This window comes from Phyllostomus discolor, chromosome 8 (genome assembly GCF_004126475.2).
Source record: "Phyllostomus discolor isolate MPI-MPIP mPhyDis1 chromosome 8, mPhyDis1.pri.v3, whole genome shotgun sequence".
NCBI classification, from domain to species: domain Eukaryota; kingdom Metazoa; phylum Chordata; class Mammalia; order Chiroptera; family Phyllostomidae; genus Phyllostomus; species Phyllostomus discolor.
In genome coordinates, this window is record NC_040910.2 from 36417110 (window position 1) to 36439773 (window position 22664).

Below are 22664 nucleotides of genomic sequence, written 5' to 3' on the forward strand. Positions count from 1 at the left end.
CAGAGACTCAAGATCGGCGACACTGGAGGGCAGACAGAAGTCAGGGAGTGATGGGGGTGGGGCTGGGGGAGGGGGCCAGGCAGTGCATGGGCTTTCTGGGGGGCCAGCAGGAGGCCCTGCCATGTTCAGACCAGACCTGGTGCAGACGGCCAGCCGGTCGGGAGGCTGCCGCAGCGGCACTCCACACAGGGGAGGGGGAGGACTCGAAGCAGGGCGGGCAGGCAACGCCGCCAGGCGACACACCCGTGGGCACAGCTTCCGGGCGAGGCTGGGGGAAGTTCCTAGAACAGCCACGTGGCCCTCCTCCCGAGGACATGAACAGTGCCTCACAGCGGTCTTAGCTCTATTGAACAAAAGAGTTCCAATCTCTGGAAATGCTTCAAAATTAACTGTCGATTTTGCTGCGGAAGCTACAAATTGGTTAGTCAAAAGGAAATCAGCCCCTGGCTGTCCCACTCTGTCCCCCCATGGGACACTAATCGTCCTTAGACACAAAGCGATGCACTGATATCCAGAGAATTAGTCACACACGATTCCTCCTGTATCTAAAAACTAGGCCGGATTGGAATCACTGCACTTAAAGAAAATCACTCTTCAGAACAAGGCCGCTGGTTCTGAGAGGCGCGGTAGGGTCCCATCTTGGCGCTGAGAGCAGCAGCCCGAAGGGCACACGTCACACCCTAAAGCTTCGAGGCCACTGGTGAGTCCCGGGCGTCGGTTTCCAGCCACTGGACAAGGATCCGATTCACCTCAGCGGGCCTGGAAAGGAAACGCCAGGCCGCTCACCCCATCTGCACCCACTCGGTCCGCACTAAGTGAACGGCTCACCCGGGAAAAGCTTTACTGAAGGTGAGCGGGAAGTCCCAATGTCCCCCACCCAGAGACCCCCAGCTCCTTACTTCTCTATCTGTGTGAAGTGTCCACAATCCTTAATGTGTCCCCTTTTCAGGTGGGGGATCTGGAAGAAAACACAACCCGGAAAAGTAAATGACAGAACGCAAACAGGCCTGGTGTCAGGTTGGTGCAGAGTGTCACACGGAGCCCTGAGACGAGGTGCCTTCCTCTCTGCAACTCACAGGCCACCCTCCTTCCTGAAAAGCTCTGCATTATTTAGGGAAGTTACTGAGCAACTACTATGTGCTATGTGCTCTGCATGCATTGCCTATTTAACCTTACCCACAATCCTGTGGGGTAATCAGAAATCCCAGAGAGGTTAGGTAATCTGCCCAAGGCCAGAGTGGCTGAGCTGAGATTTGCATTCAGGGCGGACCTGTACTTGTCACAACCGTCTCCCTTCAGAATCATTCACTCTCAGCCCGTTTGTTTGCTCCCTGGAAACTGCTCAGTAGCTGTTTGGCCCTCGCCATATAGTCGCAGCTGCATTCCCTTCTCGGGCTTCCAGGCTGGTGGTCTGCGTTCGGGGCTGTTTGGCTTCCCCCTCTGTAACCTGAACTCTCACAGTGGGTCAGAGCCACAGGCGCCGAGAACTGCAGACCAAGAGGGAGCAGCAGTGCAGCAGCTTAGGATATGTGTGTTTCTTCCTGCACCGCCTTGAACCTTAACAGGATGTGGAAAAGGCTGGGGGGAGGGGGACATGCCATTTTCTTCTTGGAGATGGAGGCTGCCACTCCCAAGCACGATAAGCCTCAGTGAGGTTAGCAGTCAGTTATGAGGGGCTGGAAAGGACCAGCTGAAGAACCTGAATTTCTACAGAAACCCTCGAGGGTCTGGGCCAGAGAGACAAGGCCCGTGGGCTCCAAGCTCTCTGGAGCCCCTTCCTCGGCTGGATCCAGAGCCCACAAGGGGCATTGTGGCAGCATCCCAAAGCATGCCCTCCCCACCGTGCCTGGAGGTACTAACGAAGCCCAAGCCCAGGGCAGATGAGCTGCTGTGGGCAGCTGGCGAGCCCACAGTCACCCTTCCTGAGAGCTCCCCACTCACCACCAACCCCTACACTTGGAACAGAGTGAGCTTCAGGTCCTGGGTTTGGTGCCCGTCACCCCCTTCAGTGGCTCTCATGGCTGTGGGCCCTCACAGCCCAGCCTGGCCAGAGGCTCAGCAAGAACCTGCAGCCTCATCGAGCTCCGCCGCTCTCCAAGCATGCGTGCTCCTCGCTTCTCAACACCCAATCTGCTCCCGTGTTCTCTCTCTCTGCCTGTGTTGAGTGCGGGCGTAAGTGCAGGGCAGGCAGCTCCTGGAGGGCGGGGCCTGTGTCTTACTCATCTTAACCTTCTCAGTACCTAGCACAGTCCCGACACATTTAAGTGCACAGTAAAAGCCCACGAAATGAATAAATGAATGAGTGAGTGAATGAAGGGCAGACTCCATCAGTACGAGGAGGAGGAAGCATCGGTCATGGTTCTGGCTCCCAAGAGGTGACAGTGATGCTCCTGATGAAGCCCCTTGTCAAGCAAGTGACTCACCTGAAGGTCCCACTCCGTCCTCAGCTGCCGTCTGCCCTCTGGGACCCCTGCCTCCTCCCAGAAGCACCGAGGGCCCCGGTGCAGCACCGCCCTTACCCAGTCCTCCATGCGCTTGGACATCCCAGGAGTGAGCACAAAGTCCTTTTCTGCCGTCACCATCAGGGCTGGAATCAGGATCTGGGGAGGGGTGACAGAAAACAGGTGCAGTCACAGAGGGAAGGAATGTCTTCTCTTGTGCCCTCCACAGCTTAGGTCTCCCCTCCCCTGGGGCAAGGAGACGGGCTCCATTTCCATGCTATGTGGCTCCCTTCACCACTACTCCCTCAAAGGACCCCCAGCGGCACCACCGTGGCCCCGGCCTTGTGTCTGGCATGCACTGCAAGAAGGCGGCATTCACCCTTGCTGCGGGTCCGGAAGGGTGCAGGGAGATAGTAGAAAATGCACGCATCGGTCCCTGCCTCTGGGTCCTGGCGCAGAGCGCCTGAACCCCTGGACACTCCTAAGTGACAAGAGCTCTGGGAGCACCTTCCGGTCTAAGGAGGCAACTCGGTGTTTCCTGGGTGGGGCTGGTCCCCCGAAAAACCAAGCCACGATCAGGGGCGCGAAATTTTCAGCCCACCCCCCACTTCTCTAGAGAGGGGAGAGGGCCTGGAAATGGAGTTAACAATTGATCACAGCCCCATGAGGAAGCTTCATAAAAATCCCAATACTGCTCGGGGTTCGGAGTGTGTCTACACACCCATGTGCCCGGGAGGGTGACACGCTCGGCTCCACGGGGACAGAAGCTCCTGCTCTCGGGACCTTCCCAGACCTCGCCCTGTGTATTTCTCCACGTGGCCCCTCACCGGTGTCCTTGATCACACTCTTTGCGCAGTTGGTAAGCGTGAGGAAGGGTTTCCCTGAGTTCTGTGAGCCACTCTAGCAAAGACTGATCAGACCCCAGGAAGGGATTGTGGGGGCCTCAGATCTGTAGCCAGAGGGTCGGAAGCACAGGTGACAACCAGACTTGCTACCGGGGTCTGAATTGTGTGGTGCCAGGGGGTGGGCAGCCTCGTAGGACTGGGTCCTTAACACGTGGGATCTGACTCTGTCTTCAGGTGGATAGCGTTAGAACTGAGTTAAATCGTAGGGCACCCGCTAGTGTTGCAGGAACTGCTTGGTGGGGGAAAAGCCCTCACACATTTCGTGACCAGGAGTGTCAGAAGCAAAGTGTTTTGTGTGAAAGTGAAGGAGGAAAAGATTGGGATTTTCCAACGCCGATGAACTTAGCGCCGTGACTGGCCTGGGTGAGCGTGCACATGCATGCTTAAGTAAGAATGAGCTGGCTGGCCCGCTCTGTGCCATGGAACCGAACGGGTGGCCCCAGAAAGGAAAAGAGATACCCTTGAATGGAGATCAATACTCCTTTTCTTTGAATTAGATGAACGCTTCCAACAGACAGCCAAGACCCTCGTGAGTGGCTGGTCAGCCACAACTGTCGTTGGCCTGACACCAGAGGCAGCGAACATGACTTCCCGTTTATCTACGGACGCCTGGGGCACGGAGAGGCCACGCAGCCTCCACGCAGCCTCAGTGCTCACTCCACTGTTATAATTTTCAAACAGCTTCAATTTCTCCCTGATGAGGGAATTTGCACTATTTTATTTTATTTTATTTATTTATTTATTTTTTTTGCCTACATGCAGAACCATGTGCTTCTCACTGCACCCGGTCCTCCAAATAATGAAGGACCAGGGCACGTTCCAAAGTGCCTTTGCTGCTGAAACTCACCCTGAGGCTGCTGTTGTGTAAACTCTAGAATGTTCCAGGTCAAAATGCAACCTGGTGGTGGGTGTATGGGAGGGAGTGGGGGAGGAAGAGCACCTAAAAGAAAACTGCCAAAAAGCGGGGGGTTCCCAACTTAGACGCCCTCAGGGTTCACCTCCCCAAAGACTGTGTCATTATGTTCTTCCATGCTCAGAGTTTGCCCATCAAACTGCAGTTCTGCCATTTTTGTCCATCGAAGATTAGAGTGACGATAAGGATAATGACCATTAGTTGAACTACTACTATGTGCTGGGTACTGTTCTAAGCATTTTACGCGCATTCACCCCTGATATCCTTACACAGCTCTATGAGGTGGGCACCATTCTTGCAGAGTAGTTAAGTATCTCAGCCAAGGTCACACAGGGATCAGATCCCAGGCTGAATTGCCATCCAGCCCACCCTTAACCACACTGCCTCTGGACCTAACTTGTGAGGCCGAGACCTCATCTGTTTTATGCACCTGGTACCTCCACGGCCCAGCACAGTGCCTGACACATAGAGAGAGGGTGTTCACATTTGAGCGGGCCCACAAGATAACCAGGGCTCCTGTGGAGCTGGGGACTGTGAAAAAGCAATTTTCCATAAGCTTTTCATGTAACCTGGGACCCCAGGACTCCTATTGCAGACCCAGAGATTGGAAACCACCTTCTGCTCAACAAACAAGGAAACTGAGACTCAGACTGACTTGGTCACGTGACGCAGCCAGAGGCGAGGGCCTGTCTCTCTGAGAACACCCAGTGCTCCAACTGCAAACCAGGAGCTCCACGACCTCGGCCACATTTGGGAGTCGCCCTGGACCATCTGCTTCATGGAGCTGGGGCAGCATCAGGAGACCTGGGCCTTGCAGACTGATGCTGCGGTCACCTGGACAGACCCCTGCTCTGGCTGTAGCACCACCTTCTGCTGTTTCAAGAGAAGCCTCAGCAAGAGGTCCTAGGGGAGACTCTTGATTGGAGGCACTTCGGGAAGCCCAGAGGAAAAGGACAGAAGGGAGGAAGCCGGCAGGTCAGTCTGTCCACGCCCAGCTCTGACCCGAGGGCATATCAGCTGGTCAGTGGGAAGGGGGCAGGGGAGCCACGCTGCACCAGCACTCACCTTCCTTCCCCTGCCTTTGCAGACCCACTTCCAGTTCCTGTCTATGTTTCGATACCAGTTCAGGGGACCTCTGGGGGGCAGATCAGGGAATAAAAACAGGAAAGCTTTTAGTCAATGACTATGCTATAGACCCCACCAGGAACCAGCTTCACACAGAGATGATCTTCTCAGGAAGAGCAAAGTTTCCACAGGGGAAAGAGAACAGAGCCCAGGAGCCAGGTCTCTTGCCCTGCACAAGAGCGTTACACAGAGCAAGGCCTAGTGAGCACAGAGCTCACGGTGCAGCTGCCATGCAGGAGCCAGCCCACAGCATTCCCCACGTTAGCCCGGGGCTGTCATGTAACAGGATGCGGAGCTTGGCTTAGCCCCTCTCCATCCAGAGGCCATTTCCCTTCCCTGGAAAACCCACTGAAAAGGGACATCAGTGGGTGGTGCAGAGGGGTCTCCTCCAGGACAGGTAAGGTTGGCCGTAGGCCTGGACCTAGAACACTCTCCCGGTCCTCAGGCAAGGTTAGGGTTGGCGCCCTCGGGCCCTCACGGCTACTCCTGTGGCCCCAGACCCTGGGAATACTGTGAACAAGCCATATGCCCTTTGGGGACTTTTACCTTTTCCTCCTAACCAAGGAGGGGGTGAGACCAGATTATCTCCGTGCTCCCTTTCAGAGCAAATCTGTCCCCAAATCTGAGACTCTCAAATGGTCTCTGCTTGAAGAAGAAGAAGGAGGAGGAGGAGCAAGAAGAGGAGGGGGAAAAGAAAAAGAAAAAAAAAAGAGCCTTAGGGAAGAGCTGTAGGTGGCGGTGGTACAGGAGAAGCTGGGGGCTAAAGGGCGGCAGCCACAGGCGTTCACGGCCAAGGCTGCAGTGTCCTGGACTTCCGGGGTGGGGCTGACCAGGTCGTGAGTAAGTGACCATGGTTTGGCTCTTTCTGCGTCCTTGGGTTCGAGTGAAGGATGGAGGTGTCAAGAGAGAGGCATAAGGGAGAGAGGAAGGATGGAAATGTGGTGAACTGCAGTGTCCTTGAAGAAATCATGAGCTTTGAGGACTTATGATATTTAAATAGTTGAGGGGCTATGCAAGAAAGGGGCTGTTGGAGCAATTCTTTGTGGTTCTAGAGCAGGGCCCCGAACTTCGGCATAAAAGCAGATCTGAGAAAAAGGAATGAAGTAGCTGCACCTGCTGCAACACGGGTGAACCCTGAGAACACCAGCTAAGTGAGAGAAGCCGGGCACAGAGAACCACATAAGATACTCCATTTACATGCAGTATCAGTACAGGCAAATCCAGGGAGACTGAAGGCAGACAGGTGATCGCCTTCTAGTACTGGGGCGGGGGTGCGGCGCAGCGGGTTGGGAGGGTAGAGGGGAAGTGGGGGCGGGTTGGCTGCAAAGGAAATGGAGTTTCTTTTGGGGGTAATGAAAACGTCCTAAAATGGAACGTGGGGACGGCTGCACAGCTTCGTGACCACACTAAAGACCACTGAGTTTCAGAGAGTGAGTTCTGCGGTGAGACAAAGCTCACTAAAGCTGTTTTGAGAGAGAGAGAGAGAGAGAGAGAGAGAGGGGTCTACAACACCCCTAAAAACTTATGCAATTTTTGAGTTTCTGTGTTTTCCTGGAGAAGGAACTCAGAGCTGTTGTTGGGTTCTCACAGGGGTCATGACTGAAAACAGGTAAAGACATCTGCTCTGAAGGGGCCCCGAAGCATAAAGCAAAACCAGGTGATCTATTCCAAACTAGAGCGGCAGAGCATCGTAAGGTAGTGAGCCTTCGAACACTGGAGGCATGTAAGCAAAGGCAGGCCAGGCATTCATGGGGCTGTGGTAAAGGAGAACTGGGCCTTACCCTGCACCCTGAGAGCACAGCAGCCCCTCTTTGGGGACAATCTCTGTTCTGTGTTTTGGGTACCCTTCTGTTTACCTGAAACCGGACTTCTTAAACTGCTGCACATAGTACTGGATGTCCTCCTCAGACAGGAGCTTGCTGAGGCTGGGCTCTTTGGGGGCTTTGCATAAGAGTCCTCCTGCAAAAAGACACTTCTTTCCAATCCCATACCTGGGCCAGGTGTCCCAGCAACAAACTCTGGCCTTCCCTAGCGAGGTTGAGAAGCTCCTAATTGCCTCTCATGTGCCCTGGTGCTCCTTCATTCATTCTCTCTTAACCACGATAAGCCCATCTCTTCTCAGGCTCCAAGTCTGTGCTGTCTCTGTCATTCTGGAATGCAACAATCAATCTCTCTCTCCCTCTCTCTCTCTCTCTCTCTCACACACACATGGGCCTCAACTTCCAGGAAATGCTCTAGGACTGACCGTCCCCCTCCTGTCCTGCGGAAACATGCAACCCAGTTCCGGGATAACACCTGTCTTCCCCTGTCTCCCGGCCCTGCCAGCCCCCCAGCTCCCTCCTCACCTAGACGAAGCCTTTTCTACATAGCTTAATGAATTACGCCCCTCTTCAGATGTCTCCACTGAGAGCCTTGGTATTTTCACAAGATCTTGACTCCCAAGTTCCCTAAAGGAAAGGAACCCGAGGCCCTGCGGTCAGCCCAGGGCTCAGGCGAGCGGTGTTCCCCTGCGGGGACCCTACGTCACACAAGTCACAGTTCAGAGCTGGCGGCTGGCTATTGCTGCTCAGAGGAGGTGGATGGAGAAACCCTCGTTTAGCGCTCAGCGGGCCCCTGCCACGGCCTCCTGTCTCCCTTCCCTCAGAACCTGAGAGCAACTCTTACCGATTTTACGGATGTTGTACATGATGGGAAGACCCTGCAGGGAGAAGAGTGAGAAATTATGTCACGGGTGAAGTAAAGAAAACAGACTGAGACAGGTCATCCGAAAACCCCGTCACACCGAAGAGCCACGAGTGCCAGGAGACTGTTACAAACGTGCCAAACTCCCAAGAGGGACAGGCAAGCCCTCCGGGGCCAAAGCAGAAGCAGCCAGCAACCCAAGCTCTGGGCCGAGGCTGCCCCACCGAGCGCGCGCAGATCTTGGCGGTGTGAGAGGACTCGGGTTCACCAGCCCCTGGGAGCAAGAGATGAGGCCTCAGGTCTGCGGCAGACGGGAAGTTAAAAACGGGACCCTCCCCAGCCTTCCACCGGAAACCCAGTAAGTCTGTGGTCCTCGGCTGAAGGGTGGGCTGGGGAAAAAAACGCACCCGTCATGACAGAGAGATGTCAAAGGACTTGGTCCATTCGGTTTGGTACTAAGAGGAAACCCAAAAGTGTTCACCAAGAAATTCATAGCGGCTGCCTTCACAAGTTTGGATTTACACTGTCTCTATGCTTTCAAAACCTCCAAGGTGCAAAGTCAATGACAAAAGCAACCACAAAGAGAGGCTGGGTTGGCGGCACCCCCAGGACGCCTTACAGCAGTGGCAGGTGCTACAGCACAGTAGGGTCACTTCTTCAACACTGACTAAGCACACCGGTGCACACTCAGTGCTGCTGAGGGTGAGCTCACAACCAAAGTTACCACGCTTCTCTCCCCTCTCCTCTCTCCTCTCTCCTGCACATGCACACCCCAGAATCCCACCGCAAGGGACAGCAGACATCAAACCATGAAATAAGACTTCCCAAGAGCATCAAATAATAGACCTTGCAAGAGAGGGAAGAGGGAAGAGAATGAAAACAGAGTATGCTTAAAAGTATTATACACAGGAAAGAACCTGAAAAACAAGAACAGAACAAGAGTCCAAATGATTGGGGGGAAAAAAACAAATACAATTTTCATCAATTAAAAAAAGTTTCCTTGAAATTAAAAAAGAAGACTTCAGAGATGGGTTAAACTGCAGATTAGACACCCCTAAAAGACCAATAATGGGGCAGACCCAAGGCCAGGTTCTCCCGAGCAGTAACAGGAGTCTCTAAAAGAAAAAAAAAATGTCAACCTCGAGTTCCACACTCAAACCATTCTTCAAGACTGAATAGCTAGGAGTGCATGACTGCCCGACTGCCAGCAGAACTGCAAAAGAAGGCCCTTCAGGAAGAAGGCAAGTGAACCCGGTAGGAAACAGCGAGCCGCTCGAAGTGAGTGAGGCGCGGAGACAGCGGCAGACACGCGGAAGGCCAGGCAGGCGCTGCCCCGTGAGACGAGGCAGTCGGCTGACCTCTCGCGCCTGAGACCGGAGGGGGGCGGTGGTCACGGAGACAAACCATGATGAGCCACTTTGTGCACGAAAAGATTTAGGGGTAGAAATTAATTTTGAGCTTTGATAAACAATTACACATGCTAAAATGGCAAGGTGAAAATGGTATAATTTCTCAAGCGCCACTATTATGTAACAGTTCTTTCATTTCAGTTTCAAAGCTTTCGTGACCTTTCCTCCTTAACTCGACTGGTAGAGTGCGAGTCCCAACCCTGCTGGCTGCAGCAGTCAGAGGGCAGAAGGCCAGTGGGCTGGTGCCCAGACACTCGAGCCCCTCCCCCATCCTCGTAGGGAGGCCACCCAGCGACCTCGCACCACTGCAGTCCCCGGCCCTCGCACCACTGCAGTCCCCGGCCCGCTGCCCAGCCCACTCCGACCCTCCCGCCGGTGCTCCTCACCTCATCATGTGCTCTTAATATGCATTTGAAAGTCCGATCCAGGTTCTCTTCCAGTTCAGCCTCAGCCACTCCCTAAAATAATCAAGAAAGCAAAATGACGGACTCCACAGAAATCTCGGCCACTGCACCCCTCCCCGAGCTGACTGAAAGCAGGACGCCCCACAGTCCATCCCCTCCAGCCCATGTTCCATTAGAAGCACATTCATTGTGATTTTCATACTGAAACACATTTTTTAAAAAAAGGTTCAAATTAAATACAAGATGCTAACGGTGACTCCTCCCCTGGGAGGTGGGTTTATAGGTGTGGCTTTCTTTTGTTTTCCAAAATCCCTACCAGGAGAAGTCTTGCTTGTAATAACCCCTTTAAGGGAACAGGGGGCGGGGGCTGGCACAGGAGGAGGTGGGGGGCCGAAGGGTGGTGAGAAGAGAAGAGGATTCCAAGGACTCTGAGGAGCCAAGTGGAAAAGCCAAATGCTGTTCCGATCACACCTCTTTTTGCTGCAATAACTTCAAATCCGTCTCCTTCGATTTGGGCGTAAATTTTTACGGCCCATCAGAAGCCCGTGGATTGCCTCCCTGAGGGCAGCAAGGTTCCTTGTTAAAGAGCTGGGACACAGACCCTTCGTGCTGGCAAATTCCTAGGTCTTCCGGCCTCACGGGAGCCTCCTTACATTTAATTGCCTTATCTACACCTGGTTGTTTGGCCATTTCCAGGAAAACAGGCTAAGAGATGCAGACATAAGAACTGAGGTCCCAAGGGTGGGGTGATGGCTAGACGAAGGAAAGTGCCCTAGTTCTGGGGCTGGGGAAGAGATTCTTGCTGGAAATGAAGGGTCTGGATTCATCTTCCCACCACCTCTCCTTCTCACTCAATTCCCTGTCCAGGAGCATTTCCAGACACAAAGAACAGGGAGGCAGGTGGCATGGGGCTTTAAGATCCATCTGTGGATCTTAATCTACTGGCTCAGGTCTCCTGGCTCCAAGATTTTTAGGGCAGAAAAAGAAAATGTTAACACAATCTGTATTTTCCAGGAATTGAAAGCCCTTGGACCTGAGAGCTGTTACAGAATCAGCGTAAAGAAAATCAGCTGGCCCTGAGGCACAGATCCGCTGGGGTGGCTGCTCAGAAATGAGAGATCCTTCCTGGGCAGTCCCCGAGGGAATCAGTGTTATGGGAAGAAACTGGGTAAGAGTATGGTGGTGTCTTAGTCCATTCAGGCTGCTGGAAGAGAACTGTAAGTTGTGTAGCTTATAAACACAGACATGTATTTCTCACACTCTGCAGGCTGGGACTCCAAGGTCAAGGCACCAGCGAGAGCCCACTTCCTGAGTCACAGATGATATCTTCTTGCTGTGTCCTCACATGGTGGAAGGGGGAAGGGGGCTCTCTGGGGTCTCTGTTATAAGGGCATTAATTCCATTTACGAGGGCTCCACCCCCAAGACTCGATCATCTCCCAAAGGACCCACCTCCTATTAACACCACATCAGGGGGTTAGCATTTCAACATATGAATTTGCAGGGTGGTGGTGGGGAGGGGTAAACACAAACATTCGGTCTACAGTAACGTGTCAATCTATTCTTCTCCTCCTTTCTGCTGCTCGCCCGAACGTACCTGGGGAACAACTAAACTGGATTGCAGAATGTTTTCTGAAAGGATGCCCTGCTTCCCCACCTCTCTTACTTTCTATATTGTAACATCCACCAAGAACACTTGCATCCTTCAGACTGCCTTCAAGGAGCCTTCTGCACCTGTCCCAAACGCTGCCTTCTCCCTGAAGTCCTGCCTTCCCCCATCACTATAAAATCCCTCTGCTCTCCTTGGATCCCAGGGGACCTTTCATGTGCTCCCCCCGGAGCACCCGGAGAGCAGGAAGTATCCACTCGTCTTATTCCCAGGATTATCTGTGACTGGCAGAGTAGAGGCTGACATTATGTTTGTTTCTCTCCCCCAAGTAATGTTCCCGGAGAGGAGGATCCTAGAAGTGAGGTCAATAAAGCGTGCTAGTGACCAGCGGCCCTCTGTCCCTGCACGCTGTAAGAGGTCCCCCTCCACTGCACTTCATTTGTTCTGCACATTGCAAAGCACGAGAGCGCTGGATCTACGAGCTGCCAGCACGGTGCACGGGACGCATCTGTCATCAGGCAGTGCTGGGACTGCAGTCTGAGACTTGCCGAGGAAATTGATGTTGGTGTGTTAATTACAGTCCCCTCATACGTGTAAGATTCAATTATGATGGAGAATCAATCACGGCCCTCTGCTACGAGATGAATGCAGAGGCAAGAAATAGCTACGGAAGGAAGCACATTTTAAGAGGTCGATGGCAGCCCCAGTCCCCCCAGCACATCGACGCGGTCATCACTCTGATTTACAGAGAGCAGCCCCCATCCATCCCAGAACCACGGCGGTTCATGAGCTCAGGGCACATCTTGGTGTGTGCAGGCCTCTCCGTAGGTCCAGAGTTCGGAACAGGGCTTTGGCCCTCAAACGGTCCTTGAAAGAGCAAACAGATGCCAAAAGGATCAATAAAAAAAATCAAAGGGGGCCAAAAGGTAACTAAGTCTGCGCACCCACAGGGGAGTGCGTCCGGTGAGCAGAGCGTGAGGACTCAGGTCAGGGCAGAAAGGGGAGAAGCCGGTGATGTTTGTGCTCTGGCTGCGTGCCTTGCTGATGGCGTTGGCTCTCTGTAATTTACAAAAATTCTTTTTCAAGTTCTACAGAACAATGTCAAGGTGCCTGTCTGCCCAGCGGGATGGGGCACCTCCCTCTGTGCCACCGAGCATAGGACTTAAACAAAAAACTTTGGAATTCTACAAATGTGGTTTCAAGCCCCGGTTCTGAGAGTTATTAACTGGGTGACTTAATCTTCCAGAGCCTCAGTTTCCTCATCTATACAATGGGAGTTTTATTTCCTATAATGCCTGACATATAAGAGGGATGCCAATAAGTGGTTATCATTGTCATCATAATTATTATCTCCATCACTGATGTTACCAAATTGCATCAGAATTGTCTACTTTTAGTCCTGGACCCCTCACTGGCCTGCTAATTTCTTCGGGACAACACACTGTACCTTGTTCACATTCTCATTCCCGCCACCATAGCATGGTAAGAGGAAGTAGCCAACCAAGGCTAGATGGATGGGAAGGAGAGAGGGGAGAAGGGAGGACAAAAGGGAAGGAATGTGCAATGAAGACTTGGGAGGGAGTATCTTCTAAATGACCACGTGAGTTGTGGCTTCATTTTTCTGCACTCCACTGCACACCCATATTCACCAAACAAGGTAATTCGCCTCCAGCTCTGAGGTGGAGCTGAGCACCAACCCCCAGAACAACGCCACATGAAGGCACCTGATCTACCATCGCCCAAAAGTTACCACCTGGGGCAGCAAAGCTGAAGAAAGTTCTAGGTCCTAAAAGAAACTCCTTAGAAAGAAAGCCTTTGGAATTCCATGAATCCTGGAGCTGTCTCAGAGTACTCTAAGGATGTTTAAGGATAAAGATTTCCTGCTAGGCAACTTAGAAATGGTGTGAATGACTTGAAAAAGAAGAGATCCACCTTAGAGAATTCATCAGAATCTCTTAGCCGTTCTTACTAACCACGTCCACTTTTCTCCCTGCTTCTTTATTTTACACTTGACATCACAGACACTCCCAGTGAGAAGGAAACATCTAATTCTGTCCTCCTTGGTTTCTGAGGCTTCCAGACCAGCGTCTCCAGCTTCGCCCTTACTCCTGAGACACATTCCCACTGTCTGATACACGTGTCCATGGGGATATCATGCCTCACTCTTCAACGCGATCATTACAATGAACGTTAAAAACCAATAAAGAAAACGCAGCACTTGGTGAAATACATTTTTCATGCATACCCCAGTCTCATCACACGTCATCCTACTGGTTTGAATAGTGACCCCAAAGGATAGGCCAAGACCAAATGCCCAGGACCTGTGAACCTGACCTTACTTGGAAATGGGGTCTTGGTGGATGTAATTAAGTTAGGATCTCAGGATGAGGGGTGGACGGCCAAGTCCAGGAGCAGTGAGGGTGTCTGGCATTCAGCAGAGGGTGGGAGAGAGGCGCGGAGAGAATTCTCCCCCAGAGCCCCCTGAAGGAACCAAACCTGCCGAGGCCTCGATTCGGACTTTCATCCACCAGCACTGTGAGCGAACACATTTCTGTTGTTTGAAGTTCTGGCCATGTGTTACGGCAGCCTCGGAAAACTGATCTGCCACTTCAAGGAGTCTCTTGATGTGAGGGGTAGGGAAAGAAGGACAAGGCTGAAGGTCTGCAGAGCCTCTGAGTCCCCTGGGGCCCACTGAGCAGCAGGAAGACACGGGTGCTGACCACAGGGTGGGGGGGGGCAGGGGTTCCCAGGAGCCAAAGCACCCAGACTTCTCCTTACACCCCGTCTTTATTCCCATGCATATAATCAACTCACTGTCAGAGGAGCCCCAGAAAACTAGGGTAAGATAAAGAAGCTCAGGTTCGTTTGGACTTTTCACCCAAGTGCTGGCAGAGACAGAGGTCTCGGCCACCTCATCTACCAGGGAGGGCCCTGCAGCCAGGAGGACACAGCAGGCCGCCTTCTCCAGCTCAGACCCGACAGACACCTCCTCCCTTTTCACCAGCCCAGCGGGACTTCCCTTTCATCTTCCCTTGTGTTCTTTCCAGGCCGTAGACTAGGCCTGCTGTGGAAGATGCCCTTAATTGGGCCTATTGTTTCATGGCTAAGACAGTAGGGACGGCCACTTAAATCAAATGGCAGCTCCCGCAAAGCGGGAGCCCAGGCAGGTGGTGCAAATCTATGGCTGAGACCACAAGACACCGACTCAGGGCGGAGATGGGCAGGTCCCTGGAGCCGGTGGGCTGGGGCCAGCTGCTCTGATTAGGGCTGTGGCTACCCTGATAATTACTTGAATTCCTCTGAAACTCGGGGCAGAGTTCTCTCAGAACAGGCCAGAAAACATGGCTGGGGTGGCTGTCCCTGGGGCTGAGGGTGCCAGTGGGTGGAGGTGTCTGACACCCGGGGAAAAAGCAGAAACTGCTTATTATTACTGTCTGCAGCTTGGAGAGAGAGGGGGGGGGGCAGGGAGATGGAGGTCAGGTTTCAGAGGGGCTGTGAGAAGGCCTGAGACACTGTGACGCTGCCTCCCCTGGGAGGCCCCTTCTGCTCGTCCTGACGGCACTGAGTCGGGAAGGCCATCCTGAGGAGGAAGAGGGCTCAGGTTGGGGTGTGATCTTGTTCGGAGGTGGGTTACAAATGGTTAGGCTGGGAGTGAGAACTCCAGTGTGAGGCGCCTCAGTATTTGGTTCTTTCCACTAGAACATAATACAACCCACGTCAGAAAACAAAAACGAAATGCCAACAGTTCCTCCCAGGGAAGGCACAAAAACAAAACTGTGACAAAGACTGGCGAGGAGGGCAGCTCACGGTGGCACATTCTTTCCCAATGTGTGATTCCATCAAAGTTGTGTTCCTCAATGGAAGGTTGGTTATGTGAATGATTACGGTCCATCTTGATTATGAAGCACCAAGCAGCCATTAAAAGGGATGGAGTAAATCTTGCCCTGGCTGGTGTGGCTCAGTGGATTGAGTCCCAGCCTGAGAACCAAAGGGTCACCAGTTTAATTCCCAGTTAGGGCACATGCCTGGGTTATGGGCCAGGTCCCCATTGGGGGGCATGCGAGAGGCAACAGCACATTGATGTTTCCCTCTCTCCCTCCCTTCCCCTCTCTCTAAAAATAAATAAGTAACATATTTTACAAAACAGGAATGAGGTAAATCTCTATGTACTGCAGGAAAGTCTAAGATCTATCCAATGAAAAAGCAGAATGACTCAAATTATATCAAAAGTTATATATACTCTCATGTACACACACACTGAAATATTCTTTAAAAATGGGAAGTACCAAATTATTTATAGTAGCTAGTTCTAGATGAGTGAAGGGGGATTTAACTTTTTATTTTGCACAACTAAGTGTTTTCTTTAAAGTAGCAAGCATAAATTGGCTAAAAAATACAGGATGTAACAAATCACCAGCTGTCCCTGTAGCCTGAGGGAGGGAGTTAGAGTGCTCTAGGGATTAAGGAGGACTCGAGCCTGTGAGGGAGAAAGATCGTTTGTGGAAGTGCCCTTCAGCCAGGCAAAACCCTCTGCCCTGACCAAGACCTAAAATTTCCTTTCCCTACATTTTCTCTCTATTCCCTAGTTTCTCAGCTGGTTAAATACCTAAAAGTAAGTTTTGGTGCTTGAAATCTGACTATAGCTTGTTTTATGGTTCCATACACATGTGTGCATGGGTACGTGAACACGCACACGTGGGTACCACACACCACACAACCCAAATAAAAATACACCTGTACTTCTTCCTGCCTAGGGGGCACTTCCTATCTAGGAAGAAGCGAAGATGAACCAGCACTGGGAGGCAGAAGAGGGCAGGGTTAATAGGACACACTAGACACGTTCTGATTTGGGGCGGGGCAAAGAGGCTCTGAGATGTCCCCAGCTAAGCAAGACGTGAAGAGTCTTAAGATTTAAAATTACTCAGGTCCTGCTAAAATTACTCAGCTGATTCTTAGTCTTTGCTGCCCAGAGCTGCCTCCTTGTCCTCCCTTTCTTACTAATACAAATGCAAAGCCTATTACCCCTTCTCTGGGAAGCAAAGAAAAAGACACCTTTTAATACTGGTTTCCACCAGACTTGGCAAATTCCCAGGACAAGACCGTAAACACGTGGGCTAAGGGTTCAAAGGGCTGGGGGTGGGGCGTTGGATCTAAACCTGGAATTTGTCTAAGCCGCACCCCGCAGCGTGCTCTGCAAATAGGAGCAAGAGGTGGGCAGGCTGGACACCCGCACAGTCCGGAGCCTTCCTCAGGCCGGATGAGTCTGGAATGACCTTGAGTCCTCAAGGATGACTCCTCCAGGCTAGAGCAGTGGGGACTGGGCTGGGGAGAAAGAGGCAGAAAGTAAGGGCTGGCTATCAACACCCATCCCTGAAAGCAAAGAGTTGCTGTACACTTTACGTTTTACTTATTGGCCAGAATACGTTTGCAGCTACAATCTGCTTGAAAACCATCCAGTGAGGCCATCCTTTTTCATCCTTTGTCCTGTTACTGAGTAGGTAGCAGGCACGCTGGAACAACCCAGGCGAATGGCTTCTCTGTGAGACCCAGCTGTGTGCCTACCCAGACTACCCCGGCAGGGCTCCTGGGTTCCTTCAGTGGCCAGATCGCTAATTTGAATATCTAACTTTTCCCTGACAAGAGGCCTTGCTTGAGAACAAAACCATCCCCTGCTCTCCATCCCACACTTAAACCCAGTGTCGCGACAGAACAGCAGAGGCACTGTTTTCACAAGGATGGTGCCAACCTTTGAAACCAAAACCTTTGTCCCACTGGGACTGCAATAAGCTCCCGTCTTTCCCCTGGGGCTGCTTTTTCAATCAGGACTTTGAGCTCAGCCTGGTTTGCTTCTCCCCTTTCTGCTGAGACATGCAAGACATAACCAACCCCAAGCTCCCTCCCAGAGTGGCCTAAGGGGAGGCACACGGACTTTGAAGTCAAACAACAGGAGGTCAACACCCCCACGCAGGCATGAACCCAGTGTCGGGCCAGTTAGGGAGCCTGTCGCAGAGTCTCTGCTTGCTCAGCTGAGAGGGTGGGACGGACACCAGAGTCGGGACGGACGCCAGAGTGTGGTTGCAACAGAGCTAACTGGCATACAGCACTCAAACACAGCAATAGTTGCAACCCAGCTGCCCATCGACAGAGGAACGAAGAAACAAAATGTCGTCTACACATACAATAGGATATTATTCAGCCTTAAAGGGGAAGGAGGCCTGGCTAGTGTAGCTCAGTGGATTGAGCGCAGGCTGCGAACCAAAGGGTCACAGGTTCAATTCCCAGTCAGAGCACATGCCTGGGTTGCAGGCCACAGCCCCCAGCAACCACACATTGATGTTTCTCTCTCTCTCTTTCTCCCTCCCTTCCCTCTCTAAAAATAAGTAAATAAAATCTTTTTTAAAATCCTATCTTAAAAAAAAGAGGAAGGAAATTCTGATGCGTGCTACAATGTGAATGGCACATGCCGGGTGAAATAAGCCAGACACAAAAGGACGAATATTGTACGATTCCGCTTAGAGTAGTCAGATTCCACTTAGAGAAGTCAATTTTGTAGAGACAGGAAGCAGAACGGGGGTTGCCAGGGTCTGGAGGAGCAGCGAGGGGGTAGTTAGTGTTTAGTGGGGACAGAGTTTCCGTTCTGCAAGATAAAAAGAGTTCTGGAGCTGGATGGCGGGGCAGCCGCACAGCAGTGGAAATGCCCTTAACGCCATCGCACTGTGCGCCGGAAAAGGTAAATTTACATCGCGTGCATTTCACAATTTAAAAACAAATGAAGAAAATAATTTAAATGAGTTAAATCCCATCGATAAAGACTCTCACTGAAATTTGATCAAAACACAATATATAGTGGAACTACTATTCCCTTTTTCTAGCTCCTATAATTACATTAATGCAACTTTTTAAAAAAGCAGCATTTTTCAAAGGTCTGTCTGGAGGAAACCTGGGGAGCCCTGAGGCCAGCGTGCTGCCTGTGTCTATCTCTCGGGCTCTCGGAGGCAGCTGTGCGGATCCCGAAGGATCCGTGCGCGCTCTCGCGCAGCTGGCTGCAGAAGCAGCGCAGACAACCAGCTGAGTCCCTTAGGCCAAACACAAAAGGGATCTGAAAAATGTAAAACAATGCTACTCACTCACTAAATTGTTTAAGGAAAGTTTGTTTAAAAATAAAAATGTTATGTACACTAACGTGGGCGTGTTATTTTAAAATGAATTAATATTTTAAACTTTCACTTTCTAGTAGAGTAAATATCCATAGATAGAGATATAATCCACATGAACCAAAACCCTGAAGTCCTTAGTGACTTTTCAGAGTGCAAGGGAACCTGAACCTAGAAACCTGAGAATCACTGCAGTAAAGGCACCCTACGTGCAGGCAACAGCCAAGGCCCAGCCCCCCACCCCCGCCCCGAGGTCCGCTCCAGCAGGCCTTACTGGAACCAGCTGCTCAGAGGTCTCTAATCCCCGCCCCGGCAGAAGGATGGCTATCAGCCCAGCACTGCCTGGGGAATGGCTGGATTAGCTCCTCCCCTGAGGCTACAGCCTGGTTCTCAAGCTGTGCTTGCGGGACCAGCGGTATCAGCCTCACCCAAGAGCCTGTTAGAAATGCGAATCCTTTGGCCCCAACAAAACCTACTCTATCAGGGCTCTGGGGCTGGGGTCCAGGAATCTAGCCTCCCACTCTGATGATATCTGAGAATCACTGGGCTAGATAGACACCGTGAGCAGTCAATGAGATAATGAGTCACATGGAGGGCCTCGTTAAAGCGCAGCTTCTCACTGGGTAGATGGCAGAGGGCCTGTCAGGTGAAGCTCCCAGGTGATGCTGGGCTGCAGCTCCCTGCTCCCCACCTGAAGCACCAAGCCCATCCCATCCAGCAACTCTTAGCCTTTACAGAGTTATTAAGGTTCTGATGAAAGTCAGGGACTCTTCCTTTCCCTGGAAACATGTGGGCATACATTAAATTCTGTGGGCAATTTCAAGATGCTCCAGACCTTACAAAACTCACCTTAAGGATCACTGACAATTTCATTAGAAACTCTCATCTCCCGTGATATTTATCCCAGGTTAAACAACTTCTACATGCAAATTCAGCCATGTGTCCCTCAGACTAGAATATCCTTCTCACTCACATCCACCCTTCCAAATCTTACTCATCGTCCCGGGCCCGGTTCCAATGCTCTCTCCTTTAAATGAGTAAAAATTAACTGTTTTCTTACAGACTCCCAGAACGGGCTGTACCTCGTTACAGTGATTTATGCTACTCGTCCCCTGCCTGTCCTCTCAGGAATTGTTGAAGCCCTCAGAGGTCGCTACTCATGTCTAGACCCACTCCTGAAGCTGTCACATAATAGAAGATGCATAAGTATTTGCTAGATGAAATAATGAACATTAATTCTTCACAAGTAACACTCGTCAAAACGTTTTGACATTTCAACATTGTCTGTAACACTCGATCCCTCACACACGTTACAGGGCACCTTTGCTTCGCAGCAGATGGAGTCTTCTTACAAATATTCAACCCAAAAGGATGAAAAAGAGAAAAAAGAAAGAGGATGTGGAAGAAAAAACAGTAAGGACGACACCCCATGCCCACACTTTCCCTCTGGATCACCCACACGGGGCACCCAGCGGTGGGGCCAGGGTGTCGGGGGCCTGTTGGCACCGACCCACAGGGCATGGGGGCTGCGTTGGGGGAGAGGGGTGAGAAGTGACTGAGATTTGGGGTGATGGAAGGGACCTGTGGGACGGCGCCCTCTGGGAGGGGAGCTCCGGTTGGACACTTGGGGTGGGGGCCAAGCAGAGCCAGAGCTTGAGAATGAGGTCAGATAAGAGGTGAGAGGGAACCAAACCGCAGCTCCCTAATTTTGTGGGGGACTCTGCTCCCTCCTCAGTTCCCAAAGGCCAAGGAGCTGCCACTCAAGAACCCAGAACCAGCACTTTGCTTCTCTCCCTCTCACCAGATACTTCTCCAGCATGAGCTGTGCCTGGGTGGGGCAAACACCTGGCAAAGGGTGGTGGGCGGAGCATCACACCTGAGACCGGGCTTCCGATTTCTAGTCCGGCTGAAAGGATTTTCACTCGGCCATCTCTGACGGAGTGACGAACCTACAATGGTTTTCCACCACTGCTGACACCAGCTGCGACTGGGGGCTTACTTTCCAGCCTTTGCACAAGGGTCCCCTGGTCCTTCCGGTTCCACTCGCCCAGATCTCATGCCTAATATGCCAGCCTCTCACAGTCCCCACTCTTCACCCTCACTGCCCCCCTCCTGTTGTCATCCTCCTGTTTCTTTCACAAGGGACACTGTCCCTTTTTTCTTTTACCCATCTGTTGTGGGCCGAACCCTGTCTCCCAGAAATGCCTATGAAGTTCTGATCCCTAGTAGCCCAGAATGTAATGGTATTGGGAGGTAGGATCTTTAAAGAGGTCATTAAAATGAAGTCTTTAGGGTGGGCCCTACTTCGCTGTGAAGAGGAAATCTGCCATGGCTGGTGTGGCTCAGTGGATTGAGTGCTGGCCTACAAACCAAAGGGTCACCAGTTCAATTCCCAGTCAGGGCACATGCCTGGGTTGTGGGCCAGGTCCCCAGTGGGGGAGCACACAAGAGGCAACCACACATAGATGTTCCTCTCCCTCTCTTTCTCTCTCCCTTCCTCTCTCTAAAAATAAATAAATAAAATCTATTAACAGAAAGACAGACAGAGAATGGAAAGAAAACAAAGTTTTTAAAGAAGAGGAAATATGGATGGACAGGCACGAGGAAGTGCCATGTGAGGACAGTTCAAAGAGGGGACCATCTACAGACAAAGCAGACAGACTTTAGAACCAGCCAGCAGACACCTTGATCTCTGACTTCCGGTCTCCAGAACTGCGAGATCATCCACGTTGTTGTTTAAGCCCCCAGTCCGTGGTACTTCGTTACGGCGGCCCTAACTGACTAACATACTGTTTAATCATATCCATCCTTCAAGACCAAGACTGCTTCAAACTAATTCAAGCCATTTTGATTCAATTCGAGCTGAAGGACGCTCACTCTTCCCACGCTCTGGGCTGTGGCCTGGACGGGCACGGGCTGCAAAGGAGGATGTGATTCATGGAGTCTCTTTTCACGATGTTTGTTGTTGGAGGCTTCTGGTGTCCTTCTCAGTGAGTCAGGTTATTGCTGGAATCAAAAACTTCCTCTTTTGAGGCACCATCTTATCTAATAAGGTTGTTCTTAGAGAAAAGTTACTTGCCCAATCAGAACTGGGGTGTTGTGACCCTCGCTGGAAATGTACCACCTTCAAGCAATGCTCTTGTGATCTTCATTAATTAATTTAATCCACTCTTCTCTCTTTAGAGTGTTAATGAAAGCTTTTATCCTTTCTGAATTACCCAGATGTAGCTAGACATTGGGGTCCAGAGCCCACAAATGAATGCACCACAGGTGCACCACAGCTGAGGTCAGCCACGGGGCAAGCCAGTGACACTGACTTCTGATGCTGCTCCCGGTGAATCCCAGTGACACGTGATACCCCAGCACACACGTCACCTGAGCTCCAAGGGGCATCTTGGGTTTTGTGGCACATCGGGTGACGCCTAGAAATGCCCCACGTCTCCAAAGCACACCAGAGGTCCCTACAGGGCTTTTAGGCTCTGCCACTCCCTGTGATCACAAACCTTCCTTCTCAAGAAGTCGAGATACCAGGTCCCGGGCAAGAGGCGAGGAGATGTCACCAGCAAGGGATGGGTTCTACCACCCTCCCAATCAGAGAACTAAAAGGGGGCAGCTCCAAACTAGCACTCAGCCCCGACTCCACAGTTTGGGGGAGCAGGAGAAGCTGGTGTGCCATCGCCCGCACTCCCGTTCCCCTCACCACCCCAAATACACACACAGAGAAATGCGTCGTCACCCAGAAAGGACAGCTGAGCTCCGGAGTCAGTCTCGCCCAAGCCCGTCTATAAAGTCATTTCTGAGTAACGCCAGGGGACAGAGATGCATCGAGTCAGCGAGAAGGAGAGAGAACGGGGAAAGGAGAGCCATACCTTGCTGGGCCCCGAACTTACCGGTTCTTGGAAATAGAGCTGGTACTCAAAAACAGGGCTGGCTTTGATTTTCTCCATCGGGTGCATGTTGGGGTTTGCCGGCATGAAGGGAGTATTCAAACTTGCCACGGCCCTATGGAAAGAAGAGGCACCA

General features: G+C 51.8%; 1 protein-coding gene across 4 annotated transcripts in view; it reads right to left on the minus strand.

Annotated features, from left to right (window-relative positions):
• Nucleotides 1-329: 329 nt before the first annotated feature.
• EPHX2 (epoxide hydrolase 2) overlaps nt 330-22664 on the minus strand; it is a 50885-nt gene continuing 28550 nt past the window's right edge. For 2 of the 4 annotated variants that reach the window (XM_036032058.1, XM_036032060.1), the window contains 8 exons: nt 22532-22643; nt 9862-9933; nt 8052-8082; nt 7241-7346; nt 5325-5394; nt 2520-2600; nt 900-958; nt 330-759 (listed from right to left, as the gene is read on the minus strand). In XM_036032058.1, the coding sequence (XP_035887951.1) occupies nt 681-759; nt 900-958; nt 2520-2600; nt 5325-5394; nt 7241-7346; nt 8052-8082; nt 9862-9933; nt 22532-22643 (610 nt within the window). In that variant the 3' untranslated portion in view covers nt 330-680. Of the gene's footprint in view, nt 760-899; nt 959-2519; nt 2601-5324; nt 5395-7240; nt 7347-8048; nt 8083-9861; nt 9934-21212; nt 22131-22531; nt 22644-22664 lie in introns of those variants that run through there. The other 2 variants (XM_028520344.2, XM_036032061.1) reach the window with 2 other exon arrangements.